Raw genomic sequence first — 22,727 nt, forward strand, 5'->3', positions numbered from 1 at the left:
AGCATCTCCTGGAGGGGAGACTTAGACACTACTGGCACCCTGATTTCAGGTATGGCACCCTGGTTTTTGCAGTTGCTACCCAGGGGACGCCACTGGATCACCTGCCTCTGATGGCCAGAGTGCTTGCATGCCTGGGATTCATGAGACTCTAACAATGTGAGAGAGACGGTTCTTGCAAAAATGCCACTCCCCAGGGCACTGAAGACAGCAGACAGAGCCCCAATATTTGTGACTGCCACCCAGGGGATATCACCAGGTTACCTGTCCAGCACAGGAAGGTATATATACACTTTTAAAACCTGTCACCTAAGGGTCTGGATTCCATAAAGCCAGTATTTAGGTACTGAGATCCTCCCTGTAAAGAAAATGACAGGATTTGGTACAGCATCAAAAATACCATGGGCTTCTGGGAGAACCACAAAGGCTTGAGGGATGACCAAGAGATAGGGCAGAGTTGAATGATAAGGTCCCTCTCCTACCTGAGGCCATTCTGTCAAGACTGGGAGAGGCGCTGGTTTTATCTTCTGTATAGAAATCAACACAGAGCCAAATAAAATGAGAAGACAGAGGAATATGTCCCAATGAAAATAATAAGATAAAATATCAGGGAAAAAAAAACCTAGGTAAAATGGAGAAAAGCAATTAATTTACCCAATAAAGAGTTCAATGTCATGGTCATAACGATGCTCGTGGAACTTGAGAGAAGAATGGAAGCTCACAGCGAGAACCTCAACGAAGAGGCGGAATACGCAGGGAAGTTCAGAGTAGAAGTCACTGAACCGAAAAACGCCATAAACGAACTGAAAACTATAGTAGTAGGTTCAGCAACAGACTAGATGAAGCAGGAAAAGGTCAATGAACTTGAAGAGAGGGCAGCAAACCTCACCCACACAGAGCAGCAAAGAGAAAACAAAAGGATAAAAGGATAAAAGCGAAGGCAGCTTAAGGAGACTCTGTTAAGATGACCAACATTCACATTAAAGGGCTCTCAAAAGGCGAAGAGAGAGACAAAAAGGAGCAGAAATTTTTTTTTGATGAAATAATGGCTGAAAACTTCTGTAGCCTGGGAAGAAATAGACATCCAGATATAGAAAGCCCACAGAGTTCCAAATAAGAGGAACTTAAAGAAACCCGAACCAAGACAGAGAATAATTATTAAAACATCAAAAATTAAAGACAAAGAGAAAAATCTTAAAAGCAGCAAGAGAAGACAGCTTGTTACACACAAAGGAACCCACATAAGACCAGCCGCAGAAGTTTTAGCAGAAACCTTGCAGTCCAGGAGGGAGGGGCATAATATAGTCAAAGTGCTGGGGGTGGAGGGAAGGCCAATCCAGAAGACTCCACTCAGAATCGAAGAAGAGATAAAGAGATGTTCAAAAGCTAAACCACTAAACTGACCTTACAAGAAATGTAAAAGGGACTTTTCCTGAGCCGAAAGGATAAGATGCTAATGAGTGACAAGAAATCATGAAATAATAAATGTCACTGAAAGAATATATAGTAAAGATAGGAAATTGGTCATTTATAAATAATTAGTTAAGGGATAACATGATAAAAAGATGTAAAATATGACATCGAAAAACATAAAACACGGTGGGGGAGAGTAAAAATGCTGAACTCAGAATGAGATCAAACTTAAGTAGTTATCAACTTAAAACAGACTTTAACAGATAAAACTTGCTGTATGTAAGCCTTGTGGTAACCACAAGGCAAAAACCTATACAGAAAATACACAAAATAACAAGAGAAAATAATATAAGCAATACATAAGCCCTAAAGAAAGTCACTAAATCACAAAGGAAGAGAGACAGAAGAACAAAGAGGAACTACAAAAAATAACCGGAGAACAAATAAAAAAAATGGCAGTAAGTACACACCTATTGATAATTAGTTTAAACATAAATGGATTAAACCCTCTTATCAAGACACAGAGGAGCTGAATGGATAAAAAATCAGACCAATCTGTAGGCTGCCTACAAGAGACTTAATTCAAATGTAAGAACACGCACTAACTGGAAGAGCAGGGATGGGAAAAGACACTTCAGGACCTTGGAAACCAAAAGCAACCTGGAGTGGCAATGCTGCATCAGACAAAACAGACTAGGAAACAAAGCCCACAATAAGAGACACACCTGTTAAAGGCCGAAGCGTGTCATTTAAGTTTTTGAGACATAGGGTTATGTATCAAACGGTGTACTACTGACAGCCTCCACAATCCAGACCTACGTGTACACCAGGAGCGGTGGGCTCTAGGTCACCGTGGCCCCTTCCAAGGTCAAGGAAGGTTAAGGGGGAAGGGGAGCGAGTGGGACGGACAGGGAGTTTGGGATGAGCAGACGCAAACTACTCCATTTAGAATGGATGAGCGATGAGGTCCTGCTATCAGCCCAGGGAACTATATCCAATCACTTGCGACAGACCACGATGTAAGGTGAGAAATAGCATGTGTATATGTACGACTGGATCCCTTTGCTGCACAGCAGAAATTGAGACAACATCGTAAATCAACTATACTTTAACTTAAAAATTTTTAAAGCACTTGAAAATAAAACAAAAACCAAATCTGTCAACCAAGCAAAAATAAATTTCAAAAACAAAGGTGGAAAAAAAAAAGGAAGATCATCGCCTAAGAAGGTGATAATCTGGAAAATGCAGGTGAACAACACCCACTAAAGGGGAGGGGGCGGCCCAAACGGGCAAAGAACATTTAATATTTAGTGGCTCAGCAGGTTAAGGATCTGACTAGTGTCCATGGGGATGCGGGTTCTATCCCTGGCCTTGCTTAGTGGGTTAAGGACCCGGCATTGCCATGAGCTGTGGTGTAGGTCGCAGATGCAGCTCTGGTTCAACCCCTAGCCTGGGAACGTCCATATGCTCCAGGTGCAGCCCTAAAAAGGAAAAAAAACTTTCTTGTCTTGCCATAAAATTTGAATTTTATTTCATCCAAAGAAAGGAGAAACCCACCCCGCCAGCCTTCCCCGGTCAAGGAGTGAGGGACATACTCCCTATTTATGTTGCATTAATATGTGCCACTGACCCGGACATGAAAATACCTGGACCGCCTCTGATCAGAATAAGTGCAGAAAACATTCGTCCAGAACAGTCAGCTGCTCCCAACCAGCCTGTCCTCACAGCACTCACAGCGCCTCTTCCTGCCCGGCTCGCCCTGAGCCAGGGCCGCCTCCAGCCCCCAAGGAAAACTCGCCTCCTGCCAAGTTTGAGGGCTTCTGACTCCACGTCCTTACCTGTGGATTAGTGTGTAAACACCAGCAGCAGGGCTGGGCACGCCCTGAAACGCCGAGCTAGACCTGGGTGACAAACAGCAAAGACCAGATATGGCTTCAGGGAAGGGGCCGCTGTCACGAGAGGTGACTGCGTGGGACGCGCTCACCGTCTCACACTGTTCAGGGTCACGAGGGGGCTCAGGGACCGGGGTGGGGTGGGGGGGACACCTGCTGCCAAACGCCAACTGTGGCTGAGAAAAGGAGCCAAGTGCTCAGGCGGGTGAAATCCTAACACGAGTGTGCTGTCACACACAGCCCCGCGGGGAAAGGACGGCGCTGTGCCCCGCGCCCTGGCTGCTCTTCCACGCTTGCTCTCCGATGAGGCTCGAGGTTTTCTAGTCACGACCTGACCGACCTGAAACCCCACTGGTGGCGCCTGTCAAGAATAAAACACTGCCACGGGCGTCCTGGTGGCCCCTTGGGGTCCACGGACCTCTTGGGATGTCGAGGAGGAGCCAGAGGCCACGGGGTCACTGGATCTCACCAACACGCCTGGGCTGGGCAGTCAGGCACCCGCCTCCTCCCTCCCTTCCCGGGAGGGGCTGGAGACAGAGCCGGACAGCACTTTCCAAAAGACCCGGTCACTCGGCCAGTGTGATGGCCTGACACGGCACGAGAGTGGGCAGCACCCAGGATGGAGCCCGGCTGTGGACGTGACCTGACCCATCAAGTTCCAAAGCCCCCACCCCTGGCCTCCCGCAGCCATCCCGACGCCACCAGGGGAGCCCCTTGAAGAGTGGGCTGGGGCCGGCAATGCTGGGTGAGCGGCGGAGGCCAGATGGCAGACTTCAGGTGGGGGGCCCAGGTGCCCCAGCACCCCCTGGGCTTGTCCTCTGGGACCCGACCTCCCGTGAGAGGAGAAGGACCGGCCTGGAACACCCACAGGTACTAATACAACATCCATCCATCAGAATGTCCAGCAAGCAGCACCCCGGCCAGCCTTGGCCTCGAGGGGAAAATGAGACAACGTGGACCCTGAGCCACCAGCAATGTGACGTCACACCCTGAACGCGCTTCAGCAGCATCAGCGACCGTGCAGCCCAGGTGTGAGAGCAACGCGACAAACTGCCAACCTGCACAGGGCATCACACCTGCTCTGACCCCGGCCCCGGGATCTCTGGCCAACCTGGACTCCACCTTTTGGAAACTGGGGAGCAGCTCTGGTCTCCCTCCCCCGTCACAGAAGACGGGGAGGGAGGCCCAGGCCACAGGGCCTGAATCCCTCTGGGAGGCACAGGGAGCCGGTCACCCGCTGTGCACTGACCCCCCCCAATGTGTGGAAGTCCTTGTGATGAAGCTGGTTGGTGAGGAAGATGAGCGTCCAGCTTGGGGGTGGAGAGCAGGCCGATCCAGGGGCAGGAGCCACGTGGACAGGGAGGTGACCGGGTGCTGCTCGAGCCTCAGCTCCCTCCTCTAAAGAGGGGACCGGCCCCTGAGGCCCCTGCTGGGGCACAGAGCTCTGCGGGCAGGAGACCCTGCTCCTTCTGCAGGAAGCTCCCTGCTTCCTCCCCCTGTACCCTCACTAGGCCCCAGCCGGGAGGCCGAGGGACCAGCCAAGGCCACAGGGTCAGGAGGGACGGGCCCCGCACACGCCCTCCCCCACAAGCAGGACAAGGACAGGCATCTCTTCCTCGAACTTCTCAACAACAACCTCAGAACCAGGGAGACGATCTCACTGCCCTGAAGGAGCAGGAAGAGGCCCCAGGGTGTAGTGTGATGTAATCCCGTGGTGGCTCTTCCTCCCACCACGTCCTCCGGGAGCAGAGGGCACGAGGCCAGGGGTGATCGGCAGCCCCAGCCGAGAACCTGGAGGCAGAACGCGGGAAAGTGGGCCCCACCGCGTCCTGCCTGGGCTCCCACACCGCACCTGGGCCAGGTGTGACAGCGCCTCAGGGGGCAGGTATGAGGCGGAGCAGGGCAGGGCAGAGGGATGATTCCAGAAGCATGGTGAAGGGCCCAGCTGAGAGGTCAGGCCATGCTCCCTGAGCTGCATCTTCCGCGGAGCTTTGTGCACAGCGAGCAGCTGAGACAAAGCGGTAGAGCGGCACGGGTCCCAGGGCACAGCACACCGGCGGCTCCGTCTCAGGGTTGCTCACCCCGTGGACAGAACCTGTAGCAGGCATGACCGTGGGGTCCCAGGCGTGGCCAGGAGAAGCTGTGTCCTTCGTGTACGAGAAACCTCAACGTGGCTTTTGGGCCACGCATCTATAAATCACCATGTGACAACCTATCTGATCAGAGCAAATAACTACACCTGCTACGCCTGTTTGCTCACCTATAACGTGCGGTCTCTGCTTTCTTTTCAGCTCCAGAGCAGATGTTACATAACAATGTTCCGAGGCTCATCTGTTCCTAGAACCACGGTTGAAGTAATATTACAGGGACCTCCGTGTTTCCAGCCAAGACGGAATACCAAGGATTGCATGTACCCTCTCTTCTTGAATAAAACATTGAGACAGCTTTCATGCTCTGGACAACAGACAGCACAGGACAGCAGGCCTGGGCGGGGGGGCGGGGGGGGCGGGGGAACCAGGGCAGAGGGCCCGCCTACTGCCCCCTGGAGGCCTGGAGAGAGTCTGCAACCTGCAGTGCAAAGAAGCCGCCTTCTAAGGAGCTGGCGTTCAGAGGCTGGGCAAAGAGGGGCCCTGGGGACATGCCCAGGGTGCCCTGGTGCGAGAGGAGAGGGGCGTGAGGAAAGCACCAAGGCCAGGTGAGAACCGGGTAAGCTGGCAGAACAACCCACAGCATGCACTCAGGGCAGGGCAAGGCTTGCGCTCAAAGGGGCTAGGCGGGAAAGCTGCGTGCACACACACACACACACAGACACAGACACACACATATACACATGGGTGCCAGCTCCACCTGCGTGTATACACACACACACAGACACACACGCACACACACGGGTGCTGGCTCCACTCCGCAGACGGCCTTGCCTTCATGGGGAGGGCAAAGCAAGCCTGCACTAGAAGTGACTCTGGACCCACTCGTGAGGTTTAAAAGCAAGTTTCCCGGAGTTCCCGTCGTGGCGCAGTGGTTAACGAGTCCGACTAGGAACCATGAGGTTGCCGGTTCAATCCCTGCCCTTGCTCAGTGGGTTAACGATCCGGCGTTGCCGTGAGCTGTGGTATAGGTTGCAGACGCGGCTCGGATCCCGCGTTGCTGTGGCTCTGGCGTAGGCCGGTGGCTACAGCTCCGATTAGACCCCTAGCCTGGGAACCTCCATATGCCGTGGGAGCGGCCCAAGAAATAGCAACAACAACAACAAAAAGACAAAAAATAAAAAATAAAAGCAAGTTTCCCAACAACTGAACTGTTTCTAAGAAAGCCTAACTGTTCCTGTAACAAATCCCTCCAAATAGTTAAAGGAATAGCCCTAAAAGAAAAAGAAAAAAAAAAAAGCCAGCACTCAAATATGTGAAATTCACAACATCTGGCATCCAGTCAAAAACTACCGGCCTGGGAGTTCCCAATGTGGCTCAGAGGGTTAAGACAACTAGTATTCGTGAGGACGAAGGTTCAGTCTCTGGCCTTGCTCAGGGGGTTAAGGATTCAGCGTTGCTCTGAGCTGTGCTACAGGCCGCAGGTACGGCTCAGATCCAGTGCAGCTTGGGGTAGGCCTCAGCTGCAGCTCCGACTTGACACTAGCCCGGGAACTTCCATGCGCCGAAGGTGCAGATGTGAAAAAAAAAAACCCACAAAATACTACCAGGCCTGAAAAGAAACGCCTAGAGCAGGGTAAGCAGGGAGGGAGCTACAATTCAACTAAAACTCCAGGGAGGACCTCACTGAAAAGAGGGTCTGAGCAAAGCTCGGGGGGCAACGTGGCCTAGAGGTTAAGAACCCAGCATTGTCACTGTCGTGGCGCAGGTTTGATTCTTGGCCCGGGAATTTCCACAGGCCAAGGGCATGGCCAAAAAACAAAACAAAACAAAACAAAACCTACCTCTTTTCTTGGTGCCATCCCCACAGCATATGGAAGTTCTTGAGCCAGAGATCAGATCAGAGTCACAGCTGCGACCTAAGCTACACCTCGGCAACACCAGATCCTTAACCCACGGTGCTGGGCCGGGGACTGAACCTGCGTCCCAGCGCTCCCAAGACGCCACCACTCCCATTGCAGCACAGTGCAAGGGAACTCCAAGGAAAAACAATCTGCATTTGAACTGTGACCGTCCTTAACACCGAGGGCAGATGCCAGGTCTCTGCGACATCGCACAGATGCAGCTTCTACCGTATCCTCCACACACTGGAAGTTTCTACCAATAACGAAGAGTCCTATCTTCCCGAGATCATGCTCCTTTACCGTTTCCCTGCGTATGTTTTCAGCCCAGTCCCTTTATCCTAAGTAGGTTCCCAGGCACCTAGAAGCAGGGGGGGTGGCGGCAGAGCAGGGCAAGTCCAGGAAGCAGAGGATGCTTTGCCCAAAGAGGAAAAACAACCAGGAACAGTACAAGGACCCGTGCAGGCCACTAGGAGAGTGAGCACAAGCTACATACAGCACAGAATTTAAGAAGAGAATTTAAACCGAGCTACTACTTGAAAGGCCAGACACTTAAACAGGAAATTAGAGAAAAGAAGTTCGGGTTTCAATTACTCTGTATGCTTTCATAAAAGGAATAACTTTAAAGTTCATCCTGTTCTCAAATGCACCATTTTAAAAAAAACAGTTGCAATTGCCTAAATTTCTGTGAATTGAAACCGCAGCCTCAGCCCCTGCACAGGCCCCCTTCCATCAGGCGGGCCCGCGGGAGGCAGGAGACAAGTGTGGCCTCTGATCCACTGCCCTGGGAAGGACGCCCCTGGGGAGGCAGGGGAGCGGGGCTGTCCCCACAGCAGCCACAGCCTGCTTTCACCCCCAATCCAGCGCGCGGGCCAGCCCCAGGCCACCCCAGCCTCCCGCAGGCCCCACTGCTCCTGGGAAACGGAGCACAAGCCTCCGCTCAGCCGGGGAATGGGTGACATCAGCTCAGCTGAAACTGGAGCTGACAGAGGGCAGAGGTGACACTGATCAGTGACAGCACAGTAGGGAAGGTGTGGCCGGTGATGGGCAAAGCACGACCCCTGCCAACGTCCCTGAGAAGGAACTGCTACCTTCCCTGCAAAGAGGGAGCATTAAGCAGAGGTCAGGGGAAGCATCTGGACAGAGAGCGCCCTCCAGCCGCAGGCAGGCCCCCGTGGACACGTGCAGAAGGGTGGGGTGCACAGAGGCCAGCCGGGTGGGCAGCAGTCGGACCAAGCAGGAGTGCCCAGGTCCAAGGGCTGGCGGTCAGGAACTTAGCTGACACCAGGAGCCCTGCAACCAGAAAGCGCCAGTGCCGGTACGCAGCCCCGTCCCAAGACAGTGACACGTGCGTGTCCAGGGAGCAGGCTGGTGAGTGGCAGACACTGGAAGTTGGGCCGCCCCAATGCCGAGCAGCCCACAGGGAACCCAGGGCCCGACTCGCTGTCTCACAAGCCGATCCTGCCCTCTGCGGCTACCCTCTCACTCTGCAGGCCCCAAGCGCCCACCCCACCAGCCCGTCTTACTTTTCTTTTTCTGCTGCACCTGCTGCATACGGAAGTTCCCAGGCCAGAGACTGAATACAGACAGGAGCTGCACCCTACAGCACAGATGCGGCAACACTAGATCCTTAACTCACTGCGCGGGGCCAGGGACTGAACCAGCACCTCCACAGAGACAAGCTGGATCTTAGCCCACCACACCACAGCAGGAATGCCCCCTCCTGCCCATGTGTGGAGCTATGACACCTTGCTAGAGAGAGCACTGATTAACTCTGGCCCCTCCACCAGCCAATCCGCTTGCAGGCAGGCATGACACACCTGCCCGGCCAAGCACGTGGTGCCCAGGAGAAGCAGAGGGCGGAGGGAGCTCAGAGGGCCCAGCCCACAGCCCCCACCCCTGAGCAGGGCCCAGCCTCGTGACCTGGGGGTTACCAGCATCTGGAAGTCTCGGTCCCCCTAAAAGAAACAGACACCAAACCCATGCACATTGCTTGCCCTGGTGTCAGACACAGAGGGCATTCAATAAATACAGCTACGTGAATTCTTCAGAAGAAATCTAAGACCTCACGCCCACCCTTCCAGAAGATGAGAATTCGATGATGGAAACAGAAGCATTCAGAAAGAGCAAGTCTGTCCCTCTCGAATAAAAAATTAATGCACAGCTTTAAATTTTTTATTTCTACGTAATTGTCTGTAGTATTTCACAGATTCTGAGATACTTCCCCATTTTTGCCATTTTGAAATTCAAACATGGTCGAATCAATCTACATTTAAGGATTACACCGGATAATCTTTCTCCTTATTTTGAATGAAAAGTTGTCATCAAAAATGACCCTTTGGGAATTCCCACTGTGGCACAGTCAAGGATTCACCTGCAGCCGCTCAGGTCACTGCAGAGACAAGCGTTCTCCCTCCCAACGGCCCAGCACAGTGGGTTACGGATCTGGTGTTGCAGCAGCTGTGGTGTAGGTTGCAGCCGCAGCTAGGCTTCAATCCCTGGCCTGGGAAGTTCTATGTGCCGCGGGCGCAACAGAAAAACAAAAAAAAACGACCCTTTATCTCATGGCATTTTAGGATCAAAGAAATTCAGTAAGTGCAGAATCCAAGGACACAAAAGGCTCACTTCGTGGGGAGTGACTTCTAATTCTCGCAAAGGGGCTTGATGTGGGTGACGTCTAATCTCTCAAGGAAGCTGCACACAGAAGTCGTGTGCAGGGAACTCAAGGGCGTGTACGGTCACGAATGTCGTCAATACGTTTGTCAACCGCCAGCTTCACCTCGAACAACGTCTCCGTTAAACAGTGGTTGACCTCGATAGACTTGCAAAAGCGTCTCAGGTGGACGTCCTCTCGGCCGGAACAATCTCACGGACGAAAGCGAAGTCTCCGGGGATCGCTGCTTCCGTCTCTCCCCCCACGGGGAGGAAGCAGCCACAAATATCCTGAAAAAAGCACGGTCCAAGGAATCTGTCTCTCTGCTGAAGCACGAGTGTGAAAGATGAGAAACAAGGCCTCAGGGTCCCTCTCTGGCTCAAGGAAACGTTACGACGACCAGCTTTGGGAACAGAATTCAACTCCAGGGAGTGACCCCAAGTCCTGATGCTGCCAAGAGATCAGGAACCCCAGAGATGGAAACCCAACTGAAAACCCAAAGCTGCGTGTGACTGTAAGTGAGGTCCCACATGCTGGCCGAGTCTAGTCCCCGCTCCCCAACGATGAGGCAGGTAACAAGCGGACACGCGGTTACCGCAAGGCCCCTCTGGGCTCTGGTCGCCCAGAGGACTCATGTGAGCAATCTGTGACCTAAAACGGGATGGGTCAGTAGAGGGCCAAACGCTGCTCCACCCTGGAGGTGGGCCCGGAAGCAGCACGAGATGCGAGTGAGTCTGGCCCTGTTCCAATAAAGCTTTATTTACAAAAGCAGCCCGGGGCCAGATGTGGCCCACAGGCGGGAGTCTGCCAAGCCCTGCGCTGCACAGGGAGGCTGCTGGCCTGAAGGCTCGGGGACCGAGAACTGACCAGGGGCCAAAGGACATAACCTTCCGAGACATGGGGCTGGGACAGAATTTATGAAATTATTCCACAAGTGGAGAGTGGGGGGAGGGGGCCACCGCAGGAAGGCTGTGTCCTTGACAAAACGGTTTCAGGAGAGCAGAATTATAAGGAGTTCTACGATATTCTCCTCTTTTTTTTTTTTTTTTGGCCTCATATGGATTTCCCGGGCCAGGGATCAGATCCAAGCCACAGCTGCGGCCTAAACTGTAGCTTCGGCAACACCAGATCCTTAACCCATTGTGCTAGGCTGGGGATCGAACCTGCATCCCAGTGTTCCCAAGACACCACCAATCCCATTGTGCCACAGCGGGAACTCCCAGGATGTTCTACTCCCAACATAAGCAGATGTGTTTTCCAATGAGGAATCAGAAAAAAGGCTCTAAAAGGAGAAATAAATTTTTGGAGAAAACATCTGGAGATTCACCAGTAACCTTACCAAGTTCTCAAATTTACATTCAGGCATCTCTGTTTCTGCATCACAGTTCACCATTTTCTCCTGATGTTTGCACCTGAACCCATTTTATTTTCTGGGTTTTCTTGTTTTTTTGTCTTTTTTTCCCCATTTTTTTTTCCTGCAGGATAGTAAACTTTCTTTCACTTATAATAAATAAATAAAATGCAGCTCATAAAAGATGCATAATCTGGAGTTCCCATCTTGGCGCAGTGGTTAACGAATCCGACAAGGAACCATGAGGTTGCCGGTTCAATCCCTGGCCTCGCTCAATGGGTTAAGGATCCGGTGTTGCCGTGAGCTGTGGTGTAGGTCGCAGACACAGCTCGGATCCCACATTGCTGTGAGCTGTGGTGTAGGCCGGCAGCTACAGCTCTGATTCGACCCCTAGCCTAGGAACCTCCATGTGCCAGAGGTGCAGCCCTAGAAAAGAAAAAAGACAAAAAAAGGCAAAAAAAAAGGTACATAATCCTTTCTTCGAACCCTAGAGGACATAGCTGGAAAGATGACACAGGGTCCAGTGAGCAGGCCCCAGTGAGTCAGGGGGACACGGCTCTGACAGGTCCAGTTGGATTCTGCATGACGGGAGAGATGAGGCGACTCCTTGGCTCACTGCGGACTGTGGGCTGGGGCCTCTATTCATAAAGCCCTGGAGACCTCTCCATCCTGGATGCCCGAGGTCCAGACCCTCCCCAGCTCCCCAGCGCCTGGAGAGGCCCTGCCCCATCTCTGGACGCCTCCTCGGGGAGGTCGAGGCCTCTCACTCCCACTGTCCCCTTTTACTGGCATCAGAATTATTCTCCCTACTCACCGGGATCCTAGCTGCCGGTTTTCTCCTCCCCCACGAGAAGTCATGAGCCCCAGGAATCTATCTGCCTGGAGAAAAGCAGCTGCCCTGCACCCAGTGTGGGTGGCGTCAAGCTGGTGCTCAATCGATACCCAAGGAATTAAGGGTCACACCCGGCCAGGCAGCCAAGCAGGGCTGGCCCCGGGCCGAGGAATTTCCACAGCCTTCCTCAATCCGTCGCCCGACACCATTCACCCTTTTTCACCAACAGGGAAACCGAGGCAAGGCCACCAAACCACGACAACGTCGAAGTTCAAAGGAACAACCTGAGTCTTAAACGGCGAAGCGGGCCGGCCCCCGCCCCCCCACGCACCTGCGCCCCCGTCCCGGGAGCAGAAGCAGGAAGGCGACCGCACAAGATCCTTCTTGGCACTTCTGTGGCCAGAAGAGGCTGCGGGACTGAACTGCAGGCCTCAACGGAGCCGCAGCGCTTTGTGAGCGGCTGGAGTCAGCCAAGTATGTGGACACTGACGACCTTAAAAAGAAATTCTTCTCTATAAAAACGCGAAGATTTATCTACTTGCTGTAACGGCAGATCACTCAAGACCGAACGCATCATAAATCATTCCCGGTTCTGAGAAACTCTGGAACCGTCATCTGATTTTCCAGGAACAGAAGGGAAAAGCGGCCAAGTCTGCCCGCTGGACTCTCACAAGAGCGTGACGGTGCCTTCAAGAGCCACCAAACGGCTTGCGGGGCGCTTCCTGCCAGGGTGACAGGGTTCTGCTGGCAGGGCCCACGGTGTGTCCACAGCTTCCTGGCTCCTGCAAAAGACCCTTGGGCAACGCAGCCGGTGACTACAAACCCCTACCACGTCCACAAAGGAAGCGCTGGCTGCAGCTGGCACGCCTGCCATCTCTGTCTGGACCAGAGGTGATCCGAGATGCCAGTAGGATGAGCCAGAGCCCAGAAGAGGGCCTGGGTTCACATGACCTACCTGGCCCTGAAGGTCTGCTCTGTCACCGGGGAGGAGACGAGCGAGGTCAGCGAACTCACACCCCCTCCCCGAGGCAGGTTTTCCTTGAAGTTCATTCTCCCGGGAGCGTGGGGCCAAGAGTAAGGCAGCCGGCCGGGGGGTGGGGGGCAGCCGGCCAAAGCTGAGGGGCCACACAAGAGCTGAACCCGTGACCCGTGGGTGCAGTTTGGAGGTTTAATCAACAGGGTGAGGCAACCATAGCCGCTTGAAGAACAAGCAAAGGATCACACAGGAGGCAGAGGGCAAGGCCTGGGGCAAGCTCACCCACAGAACCGGCCCTGGGTCACCGGCACACGTCACATCCCTGCTAGGGTGTAGCCCTCTCTTCCCGTCTGTAACTGATGTCGGCTCCGCCCCCCGATCCAGCGGTCACAGCGCCTGAGATCCCCAATCTTCTGTCTCTTTTCCAAGATCTGTTCCTCTTTTTCACCAAAAAAATTCATTTTTATTTTTTTAAATGATTTTTATGCTTTTCCATCACAGCTGGTTTACAGTGCCCTGTCCATTTTTACTGTACAGCAAGGGGACCCCGTCACGCACACGTGTGTACATTCCAGCAAAACAAAATTTCAAAGGCACCTCTCTGAAGCCATGATGCCATGTGCAAAGTATCATCCCTGAAGCTAAAAAGAGACCTCGCAGATGGAAGGCGAGAACGGCGAGCTGAGAGAAGCGCAAAAACCGGTCCACGGCAGAGCCCACGGAAGGACGTCCCCGCTCAGGGCTCCTGCTGGAAAACCCGAGTGGGAGAGAGACCACGGGTGCTTTATATGCTGAAGGGCTGACAACGAGGAAGCAGGATTCACTTGCCAAACCCAAAGATCTCAGGATCAAAGACAGCGCTCTGCGCCACAAAGCAAAAGCTCAAACGAAAATCAGCCTCGGAAGATGAAAGAAACGGACAGAGGAGCCCTGTCCAGCAGCGCGTGCCAAGGAGCCGGGGAAAGGGCGCAACGAGGCTGCCCGATGCTGGCGGGGGCGGGAAGGGCTCCGTCTGCAGCAGGAGGTCACGACCGGGCCCGGGACCACCTCCTTCCCACTTCTCCCCGTGGAAGCTCCTGTCCCTGATGCAGCATCCCCGTGTCTGCAACAGGAGGTCACGACCAGGCACGGGACCACCTCCTTCCCACTTCTCCCCCTGGAAGCTCCTGTCCCTGATGCAACATCCCCGTGTTCACCACCATTCAAAACCGCCCCCCAGAGTTTCAGGGCCTGGCAGGTGACAACACGGGGCCTGTGTCCTGCAGGCAAGTCTGCACGGCCCCAAAAATCTTTTAGGGAAGGATGCCACGGTCACGGTGACAAGCTCTTCCAAAGCAAAGCCAGGAAGGCCTCCGCAGCACGCCTGGTCTTCAGCGCTGCAGGACAGCCGCGCCGTCCTGCTGGTGACGGATCAGGTGAAGAGCCACAATGACGCTGGCCCCTGGCCAGCAGCACCGCCCGAACCACGCACACCCCTACCTGGTAGTACGGATGGTGCAAAAAGGAATCCGGGCCGCCCGCTAAAGCCATGGGTCCCGGGTGGCCTTCCGCCAATCACATCGACTGGGCCTCGGCACCTGGAAGAAAGACAGACCGTGAGGAGCCAGACACAGAGAGGAAAGTCCACCCGCCACCTCCGCTCCCAGGCAGCGCACCTGACGGGTGACCCTGGATGCAACTCGGACGTTTGTCCAGGAGTGCACTTGGGGTGGGGCTGGGGGGATGTCAGGCGCCAACTGCAGAACCCCAAGCAGCCGGGGGGGGGGCCCCTTGGGGGCGTGAGGGGACCCACAGAGCCCAAGCCAGGTCCTCGGCGGTTCCCGGCAGCCCTCTCCTCTTTCTCCAACGATGACTGACACCCTGAAGGCTCCGTCATGCTCTGGGCAGCACAGACGCAGCCTCATTCCAAAGACGCCCTGGGGCGGAGGTGTCGCTGGGGTGGGGTCCTCCGAGCACCCCCCCACCACGTAAGGGCTGCCTCCACCGACCACCTCCGCCAACGAGAGGGCGCTGCCGGGGGAAAGCAGAGCGCCGCCCACATCCCATGCGCTCCCCGCCCTGCCCGTTCTTGGAGAAGGACGCCCGCAGGAGGGGCCTTCCTTTCTTTCCTTTTGTTTTTAGTTTTAAAGTTTCACTGACGTAGAGCTGATCCAAGCGTCTGCCCACTTCTGCAGCACAACAAGGCGACCCGTCCCGCACGTCCACAACACAGTCCATCACGAATGCTGGGCAGAGTCCCCCGGGCCACACGGCAGGTCCCCACCGGCCAGTCATTCCGCAGACCTCAGTGTGCATACCCCAGGCCCGCCCCCCCCACGCCCCCCATCTGTCCCCTCCAGTCAGCATAACTTTGTTTTCAAAGTCTGTGGGTCTGTTTCTGTTCTGCAAATAAGTTCATTTGTATCCTCTCTTTAGATTCCGCATATAAGTGATATCATATGATGTTTGTCTGTCACTGTCTGACTTCACTTAGGGAGAAAACACTGGCAAATGCAGCGACAGAATGGCCCTTCAATGGCCCTTTGGAGGGACAAAAGTCGTGCCTGACGCCCAGGAGAGCTGGACAGACGCTGGCCATGTGAAGGCACATGTCCGGCTCCCATGACGAGCCCCCAGGCGCAGGAAAGGGAGGTGGTCTTCCTCCCTCACCTCCGACAGCTGACCCTTCCAGGACGGTCAACGGGGGGCTTTTGGAGCCAACCCCCTCCCCCCGCAATGCAGAGGGCCGGGCGGGCGTGGGAGGCACGGGGGCTGGGTCCGGACTGGGGACCCATCCCCTCTCTGTTTGTGAACACAAAACGTGCCCCGCCTGACCACTCACAGACAGAAGTCCCACGACGATGACAAGAACGTCTCTGAGATGCGTCTTCCCTCTAAAGCTCAGCGCAAGTTAGCTTCACTTCCATGAAGACAGAGACTGAGGAGCCACCCTCGGGACGCAGCGGTGGGGGTGAGGTCCCGGGAGAAGGTGCGGAGGCCTGAGATGCTCGACTCCTGCCTTCTCTCTCGGGTCACGAGAAGTAAGAACACTCGCAGGAACAGGGGCAAGGGCCGTTTGCATTCTCTGCTTTAATCCATCCCAGAAGCGTCCTGGCCCCTCACCTCCTCTCTGACCCTGAATGATTCATAACTCCTGACGGCAGGAGGCTTTCTCAGGCCTCTGCGCCCACACGCATTGTTTGCAGTGCAGCTCCGTCAGCGCTGAGCGTTCCTACCCTGTAGCCCCGGCCTCAGGGATCACCTCCTCCAGGAAGGCCCCTAGGCTTGCCCCTCAATCACCACCACCCAAGATGGCACAGTCAGCGTCCACTCCAGGCCCCCGGGCCACATGCCGGGCTTACACCCATCCTCCCACCTGCCACACGGGGCTGCAAATGCCCCTCCTCAGTCTCGATCCCCAGATGAGCCAGGTGCTCACTGGTCGCGGAGGCTCGCTCCTTGGTGACCCCGGGCCTGAGTCTCAGGAAGTGCCAGTGAGAGACTCTGCCTGCTTCTCAGCCTGGGTCCCCACTGCGGGTTCTCTGCAGCCACAGCCTTGAGGGCAGATTCACAAAGGGGTCTCTGGGGTCATCACGACCCCCGCCCAGAGGGGAGGAAACCAGCCAGCACCACGGGCCGCCTGGGGGCCCCTCCTCGCCCACGGGGACCGGCAGGGAGCTGGCGTCCCCTCCGAGGCTGCATTTCAGCAATGTGACAAGAGCCTCGAGGACGACGCACGAACCAGGAAATGGAGCTCAGAAACTGCTCCCTGATCCCGCCCTCTGGGCGCCGAAGGGCTCATTTCCCTGAAATTGCTGAGCAAGAGAAAGGAAGAAAAATTTCAAAGGTGGTTTGCTCCTGTCAACAAAAGACGGAAAATGAGGACAAAGGGGGAGCAGAGGACACACTACAGGAAAGAAGCCGCCCAGGAGGAGATAATCTGATGCTGTCACATCAGAAGCCACAGTGCAGGGAGCGAGAGCCCCGGGGGTAAAATTCCAGAAGCCCCACAGGCGCCCGGGGAGGGGCTGTGACCCGCTGCCGCCTAGCCGAGCGGTGTGACCAGCAGGCTGGGACAGAGCCTGGGGCAGAGGATGGATCTGGAAACAGTCAAGGGACAGGGCTCCTCCAGTTTCAGAGGGTGCAGCAGGGTCGGGACCTCCCCTAGAGCCACAGGTGGAATCTTCTCGAATCAGAAATAAAAGACTCGGAGTTCCCTTTGGGGCTCAGTGGTAATGAACCCGACCAGGACCCATGAGGATGTGGGTTCGATCCCTGGCCCTGCTCCGTGGGTTAAGGATCTGGTGTTGCCGTGAGCTGTGGTGTAGGTCGCAGACATGGCTTGGATCCGGCGTGGCTGTGGCTGTGGCGTAGGCCGGTGCCTACAGTTCCGATTGGACCCCTAACCTGGGAACCTCCATATGCCATGGGTACAGCCCTAAAATAGCAAAAAGACGAAAAAAAAAAGAAAAGAAAAAGAAGAAGCAGAAGACCCACAGAGGCTTCCCAGAAGAAGCGAAAGACCTGAGGACAGAAAACTAAGGACACTAATTCCATCAATCCAAGTAGCCAAGTCAAGGGAAGATTGGTTATGGGCTGAACTGTCCCTCCCCCACCCCCCATCCCAGCACCCCCACCCCGCTCCCCAAACTCCCGAAACTCTGATGACGAAGCCCCACCACCCAAGACCTCAGAGTGTGGCTGAATTTGAAGGTAGGGTCTTTAAGGAGATAATTAAGTTAAAATAAGGCATTACCCTGGGCCCTAATCCAACCTAAGAGATGAGGACAATGACACGCAGAGGGCAACCCCTTGGCGGCCTCGGGAAACCCTCCCCCCCACACCTCGGTCTCAGACTTGCGGCCTCCAAAGCTGTGAGGAAATAAGTTTCTGCTGCTTAGGCCCCGGTCTACAGTACTTTGTTACAGGTTCCCAGAAAACTGTTCAGACCCAAGATATTAAAACACTACCAGACGGTCAATCACAGCTCAGAGGACCAGAAATTCCCAAATCTGTAACGTTTCTACCAATCGGTTAAGTTTTCTGCGAGTGTCTCTAGGATTCTTGAAATCCCCAGCACAGGAACAAAGGGATGACACGCAAGAGGCTGCTGGGCTGGAAGGACAACAAGGTGGCAGGAGCGCCCTGTCCCCACAAGAGCCCCCCTCTGGTCTCCGCAGGACCGGCAGTCCCACGCCTCCGAGCTCTGCCAGCCCCAGGGCAGTTAGTGTCCTGTGTCTATCCATCCAGGCTCTACTGCCCAGCCCGTGAACTCAAACACCAATCTGGAGGATGCCTCGAGGGCACTGTGTAGATGCGGCTCTAACAGGTGCAACCACTTGGCCCTAAATAATTACCCTCCACAGCAGGGTGGGCCTCACCCAAACAGTTGAAGGCCTTAAGAGCAAAGACTGAGGTTTTGGAGTGCCCGTCATGACTCAGCAGGTTAAGAACCCAACAAAGTGTCTGTGAACCACATGTGGGTTTGATCCCTGCCTTGCTCAGCGGATGAAGGATCCGGCATTGCCGGGCGCTGTGGTGTGGGTCACAGATGTCGCTTGGATCCGGTGTTGCTGAGGCTGTGGTGCAGGCCCAGCCACTGCAGCTACGCCTTGACCTTTAGCCCAGGAGTTTCCATATGCCGCTGGTAAAGAAAAGAGAGACTGAGGTTTCCTGGAGAAGAAGGAATTTGGCCCCACGACTGCAGCAAACGCCCGCTCGAGTTTCCAGGCCGCGGGCCCGTCCTGCGAATTTCAGACTTGCCAGCAGTCCCCACAATCAACGGAGCCAGTTCCTCAATGTCCATCTCCTGCCTCTGTCGCACTGGAGAACACTGACCCATACACCCCAACCAATGGCTGCAAGACCCCAGGACCACACCACGATGTCTCTGCAGGCATCCCCCCACGAACACACGGCCACGTGGATCTGCGGACTCTAGCGACCAGCTACCAGCCCCTTCCCCAAACACTCCTCCCACCTCTACCCTAACTACAGCCTTGTTTCCCTGGGATGCTGTGTTTCTCCCCTTCAACCCATTCCCGACAGCCTGCGGGAGGGTCCGTGTTCCTCTGGCTCCTCCTTACTGCACAGAGAACAGCTCCTCCTGGCCCCTTAAGGATCCTCTCTGCACCCTCCCATCAGGCTGTCCCACACCCCGCACGCCCTCAGAGACTCTGGATGTGTTAAATATAGGAAAGCATATTGCTATTTCCCCCCGAGGTTTCAAATTTAATGGAGGTTAAGAGTGCCCAAAACATGTAAATGAGCCAGTTTTATTTTCTAAATATCACCTTTGAAAGTATTTGCCTGGAGTTCCCGTCATGGCTCAGTGGTTAACGAACCCGACTAGTATTCATGAGGTTGCGGGTTTGACCCCTGGCCTTGCTCAGTGGGTTAAGGATCCAGCGTTGCCGTGAGCTGTGCTATAGGTCGCAGATGCTGCTTGGATCCTGCATTGCTGTGGCTGTGGCGTAGACTGGTAGCTGCAGCTCCGACTGGACCCCTAGCCTGGGAACCTCCACATGCCACGGGTGTTGCCCTAAAAAGACAAAAGACAAAAAAAAAAGAAAGAAAGCATTTGGCAAACGTGATTGCTTTTCAGTCAGAAAAATATACATCCCATGAGTCCTGTCAAGGAGATTCTTCCGTACAAGAAAACTATAGTTATAGACACAGCAAGAGGATTGGAATAATTGGTCTCTACTAAAATGTGTCAAACCCGAAGCTAACATCACATTCAATGATGAAAGAAAAAAAGCTTTGCCCTAGATCAGAAATGAGGCAAGGATGACCCTTCTCACCACTTCTACTGAACATAGTATAGGAAGCTCTAGCCAGTGCAATCAGGCAAGAAAAAGAAATAAAAGGCATCCACGTGGGAAAGGGGGAACTAAAAATATCTCTTCACAGATGACACAATCCTATCAGTATAAAACCCTAAAATTTACAAATACACACATACCTAGAGCTAATAAATAAATTGAGCATAGTTACAGGATACAAAATTCAACATGCAAAAATCAGGTGTGTTTCTAAACACTAACTGAAAAATCTGAAAAGGAAATTCAGAAACCCCCATTCCAAATAGTATCAAGATAATAATTAGGAATACTTTTAACCAAGGAGGCAAAACACCTGTGCACTAACAATTACAACATGCTGCTATAAGAATAAAAAGAAGACACAGACAAGGAAGACAGCCTGTATTCACGGGTTGAAAGATTTAACACCATTAAGATGATAATACTGCCCAAAGCAATCTACAGGTTCAATAAAATCCCACTGGCATATTTTACAGAAATCAACATAACCCCTCTAAAACTCATGAGAATTCTCATAGGGCCCAAACAGCCAAAAACATCTTGAAAAATATGAACAAAGTTGTAAGACTTTACATTTCCTGATTTCAGAACTTACCACAAAACCATGGTGATCAAGACAGTGTGACACTGACATAAGAACAGACAGACCAATGGAATAGACAGAGTCCAGAAATAAGCCATCACACCTACAGTGGACTGATTTTCAATGAAAGGGCTGAGACCATTCAAAGGCAAACAGGACAACCTTCCCAACAAGTGGGTCTGGGAAACTGACATCACCGGCGATGCACAAGAATGAAGTCAGCCTCTTCCCTTATTCTACAAACAAAAATCAAGTAAAAATGGATCAAAGACCCAAAAGTGAGAATTAAAACTGTTACACGCTAAATAGAAAACATAGGGAAATTTTTTCATGATATTGGATGGGACAGTGATTTCCAGAATATGACTCCAAAGGCACTGGGAACAAAAGAAAACAGAAAAATTGGGCTTCATCAAAATTAAACATTTGGGGGCATCAAAGGACACTTGTGACAGAGAAAAGACCCACAGAAAGGGACAAGAGTTACAAATCATTTATCTGATAATGGATTCATATCCAGAATTTATAAAGAACCCCTGCCACTCAACCAAAAAATACCCCGAACAACCACATTTAAAAATGGGCAAAGGTCTGGACACTTGTCCAAAGAAGATGTTCACATGGTCAATAAGCCCAAGAAAAATGCTCAACACGACGAGTCATCAGGGAAATGCAAATCAAACCTCAATGAGATGCCAAGAAAGTAGAAAGTGCCGGGAGGATGCGGGGACATTGGAGCCCTTCTGCACTGCTGGCGGCAATGTCCCAAAACGGTGCAGGCTCTGTCAACAGGGGTACGACCACTCCTCAAAAAATTAAACAGAGAATTAACATACATTCCAGCAATTCTTTTTTTCTTTTTCTTTTTGTCTTTTTTAGGGCCACACCTACAGCATGTGGAGGTTCCCAGGCTAGGGGTCGAATCGGAGCTGTAGCTGCCAGCCTACACCACAGACACACAACACCAGATCCAAGGCTGTGGTGTGACCTACACCACAGCTCATGGCAACACCAGATCCTTAACCTACTGAGTGAGGCCAGGGATCGAACCTGCTTCCTCATGGATACTAGTCAGACTTATTATCACTGAGCCACAATGGGAACTCCACATTCCAGCAATTCTACCTCTAGGTATATGCCCAAAAGAATTGGAAGCAGAAGCTCAAACAAATAGCAGCACATCCATGTTCAGAGCAGCACCATCTACAACTGACCAAAAGGTGGCGCTAAACCAAGTGTACACTGACAGGTGAATGGACAAGCAAAACGCGGCCTGTACAAAAAAGGGAGTATTACTCAGCCTTGAAAAAGAGTGGGATTTTGATACTTTCTACAACATGGATGAACCTTAAATTCATTTTGCCAAATGACATGTCAGTCTAGAGGGGATAAATACTGCATGACCTCAATTATATGAGGTAACTAGACTGGAAACAAAAAAGGAAAATAGAGGTTAACCAGGGTCGGGGTGGGGGGGATTGTTTAACGGGCACAGAATTTCTTTTTGGCATACTGAGAAAGTTCTGGAAACGGAATTGCTGTTACACAACCCTGTGAATGTATTTAATTTCACAAAGCTGCACACTTAAAAGCAATGGTTACAACGGTAAATTCCATGTTTTATACGTTTTACCTTCATGTTTAAAATAATTACGGAGAAGGCAGTGATTCAATGAGCTTCCTTTAATTAACCACTTTCGCTCATTTTTTTTTTAAGACAACCACAAGATGCGGCAGAATTTCTTAGGATGCTGAAGCTTGGAGAAGCGTGAAGCTTCTGCCTGCTCAAGCCTTTCCATTTTGATTTCCCTTGAGCAGCCATACTTTTCTCAGTTCTGTGGCTCTGCGTAACCCAGCTGTCTGAGAGGTGAAATGGAACCCATTCAGCAAGTCCTGCATAAAAATTCTCTCGCCACCCACACCTGACAGAGCCAAAAAGCACTGCTGTCGTTAATTCTCAAGGGTAAGTCCACCTTCACAAGGATTCCACCATGAATAATGTATTGGAGGCTGTCCACTGCACTTGAATTTGGAACTTGTGATAAAAATTTAAATAATCTTTTTCATTAAGTTTGCACTTTTTCCCCTTATGGGACAGTAGTTCAGAAAATTAGTTCAGGCAAAGTCAAAAGCTTACTGATTCCAGAGTCAACATTTTTCTTCACACTGTCAATATTTACCCTTCTGGACCCAGCAGCTGAACGTGAACATATGCCTTTGTTCTTTGCAGTTCATGGTT

The 22,727-nt window shown here is 52.8% G+C and overlaps 1 protein-coding gene across 3 annotated transcripts in view; it reads right to left on the minus strand.

The window, feature by feature from the left end:
- Positions 1 to 22,727, minus strand: part of GRB10 (growth factor receptor bound protein 10) — a 158,336-nt gene that overhangs the window by 90,872 nt on the left and 44,737 nt on the right. For all 3 annotated transcript variants that reach the window (XM_047753012.1, XM_047753011.1, XM_047753010.1), the window contains one exon: positions 14,582 to 14,679. In XM_047753012.1, the coding sequence (XP_047608968.1) occupies positions 14,582 to 14,632 (51 nt within the window). In that variant the 5' untranslated portion in view covers positions 14,633 to 14,679. The remainder of the gene's footprint in view (positions 1 to 14,581; positions 14,680 to 22,727) is intronic.

The sequence above is a fragment of the Phacochoerus africanus genome, chromosome 11, assembly GCF_016906955.1.
Source record: "Phacochoerus africanus isolate WHEZ1 chromosome 11, ROS_Pafr_v1, whole genome shotgun sequence".
Classification (NCBI taxonomy): Eukaryota; Metazoa; Chordata; class Mammalia; order Artiodactyla; family Suidae; genus Phacochoerus; species Phacochoerus africanus.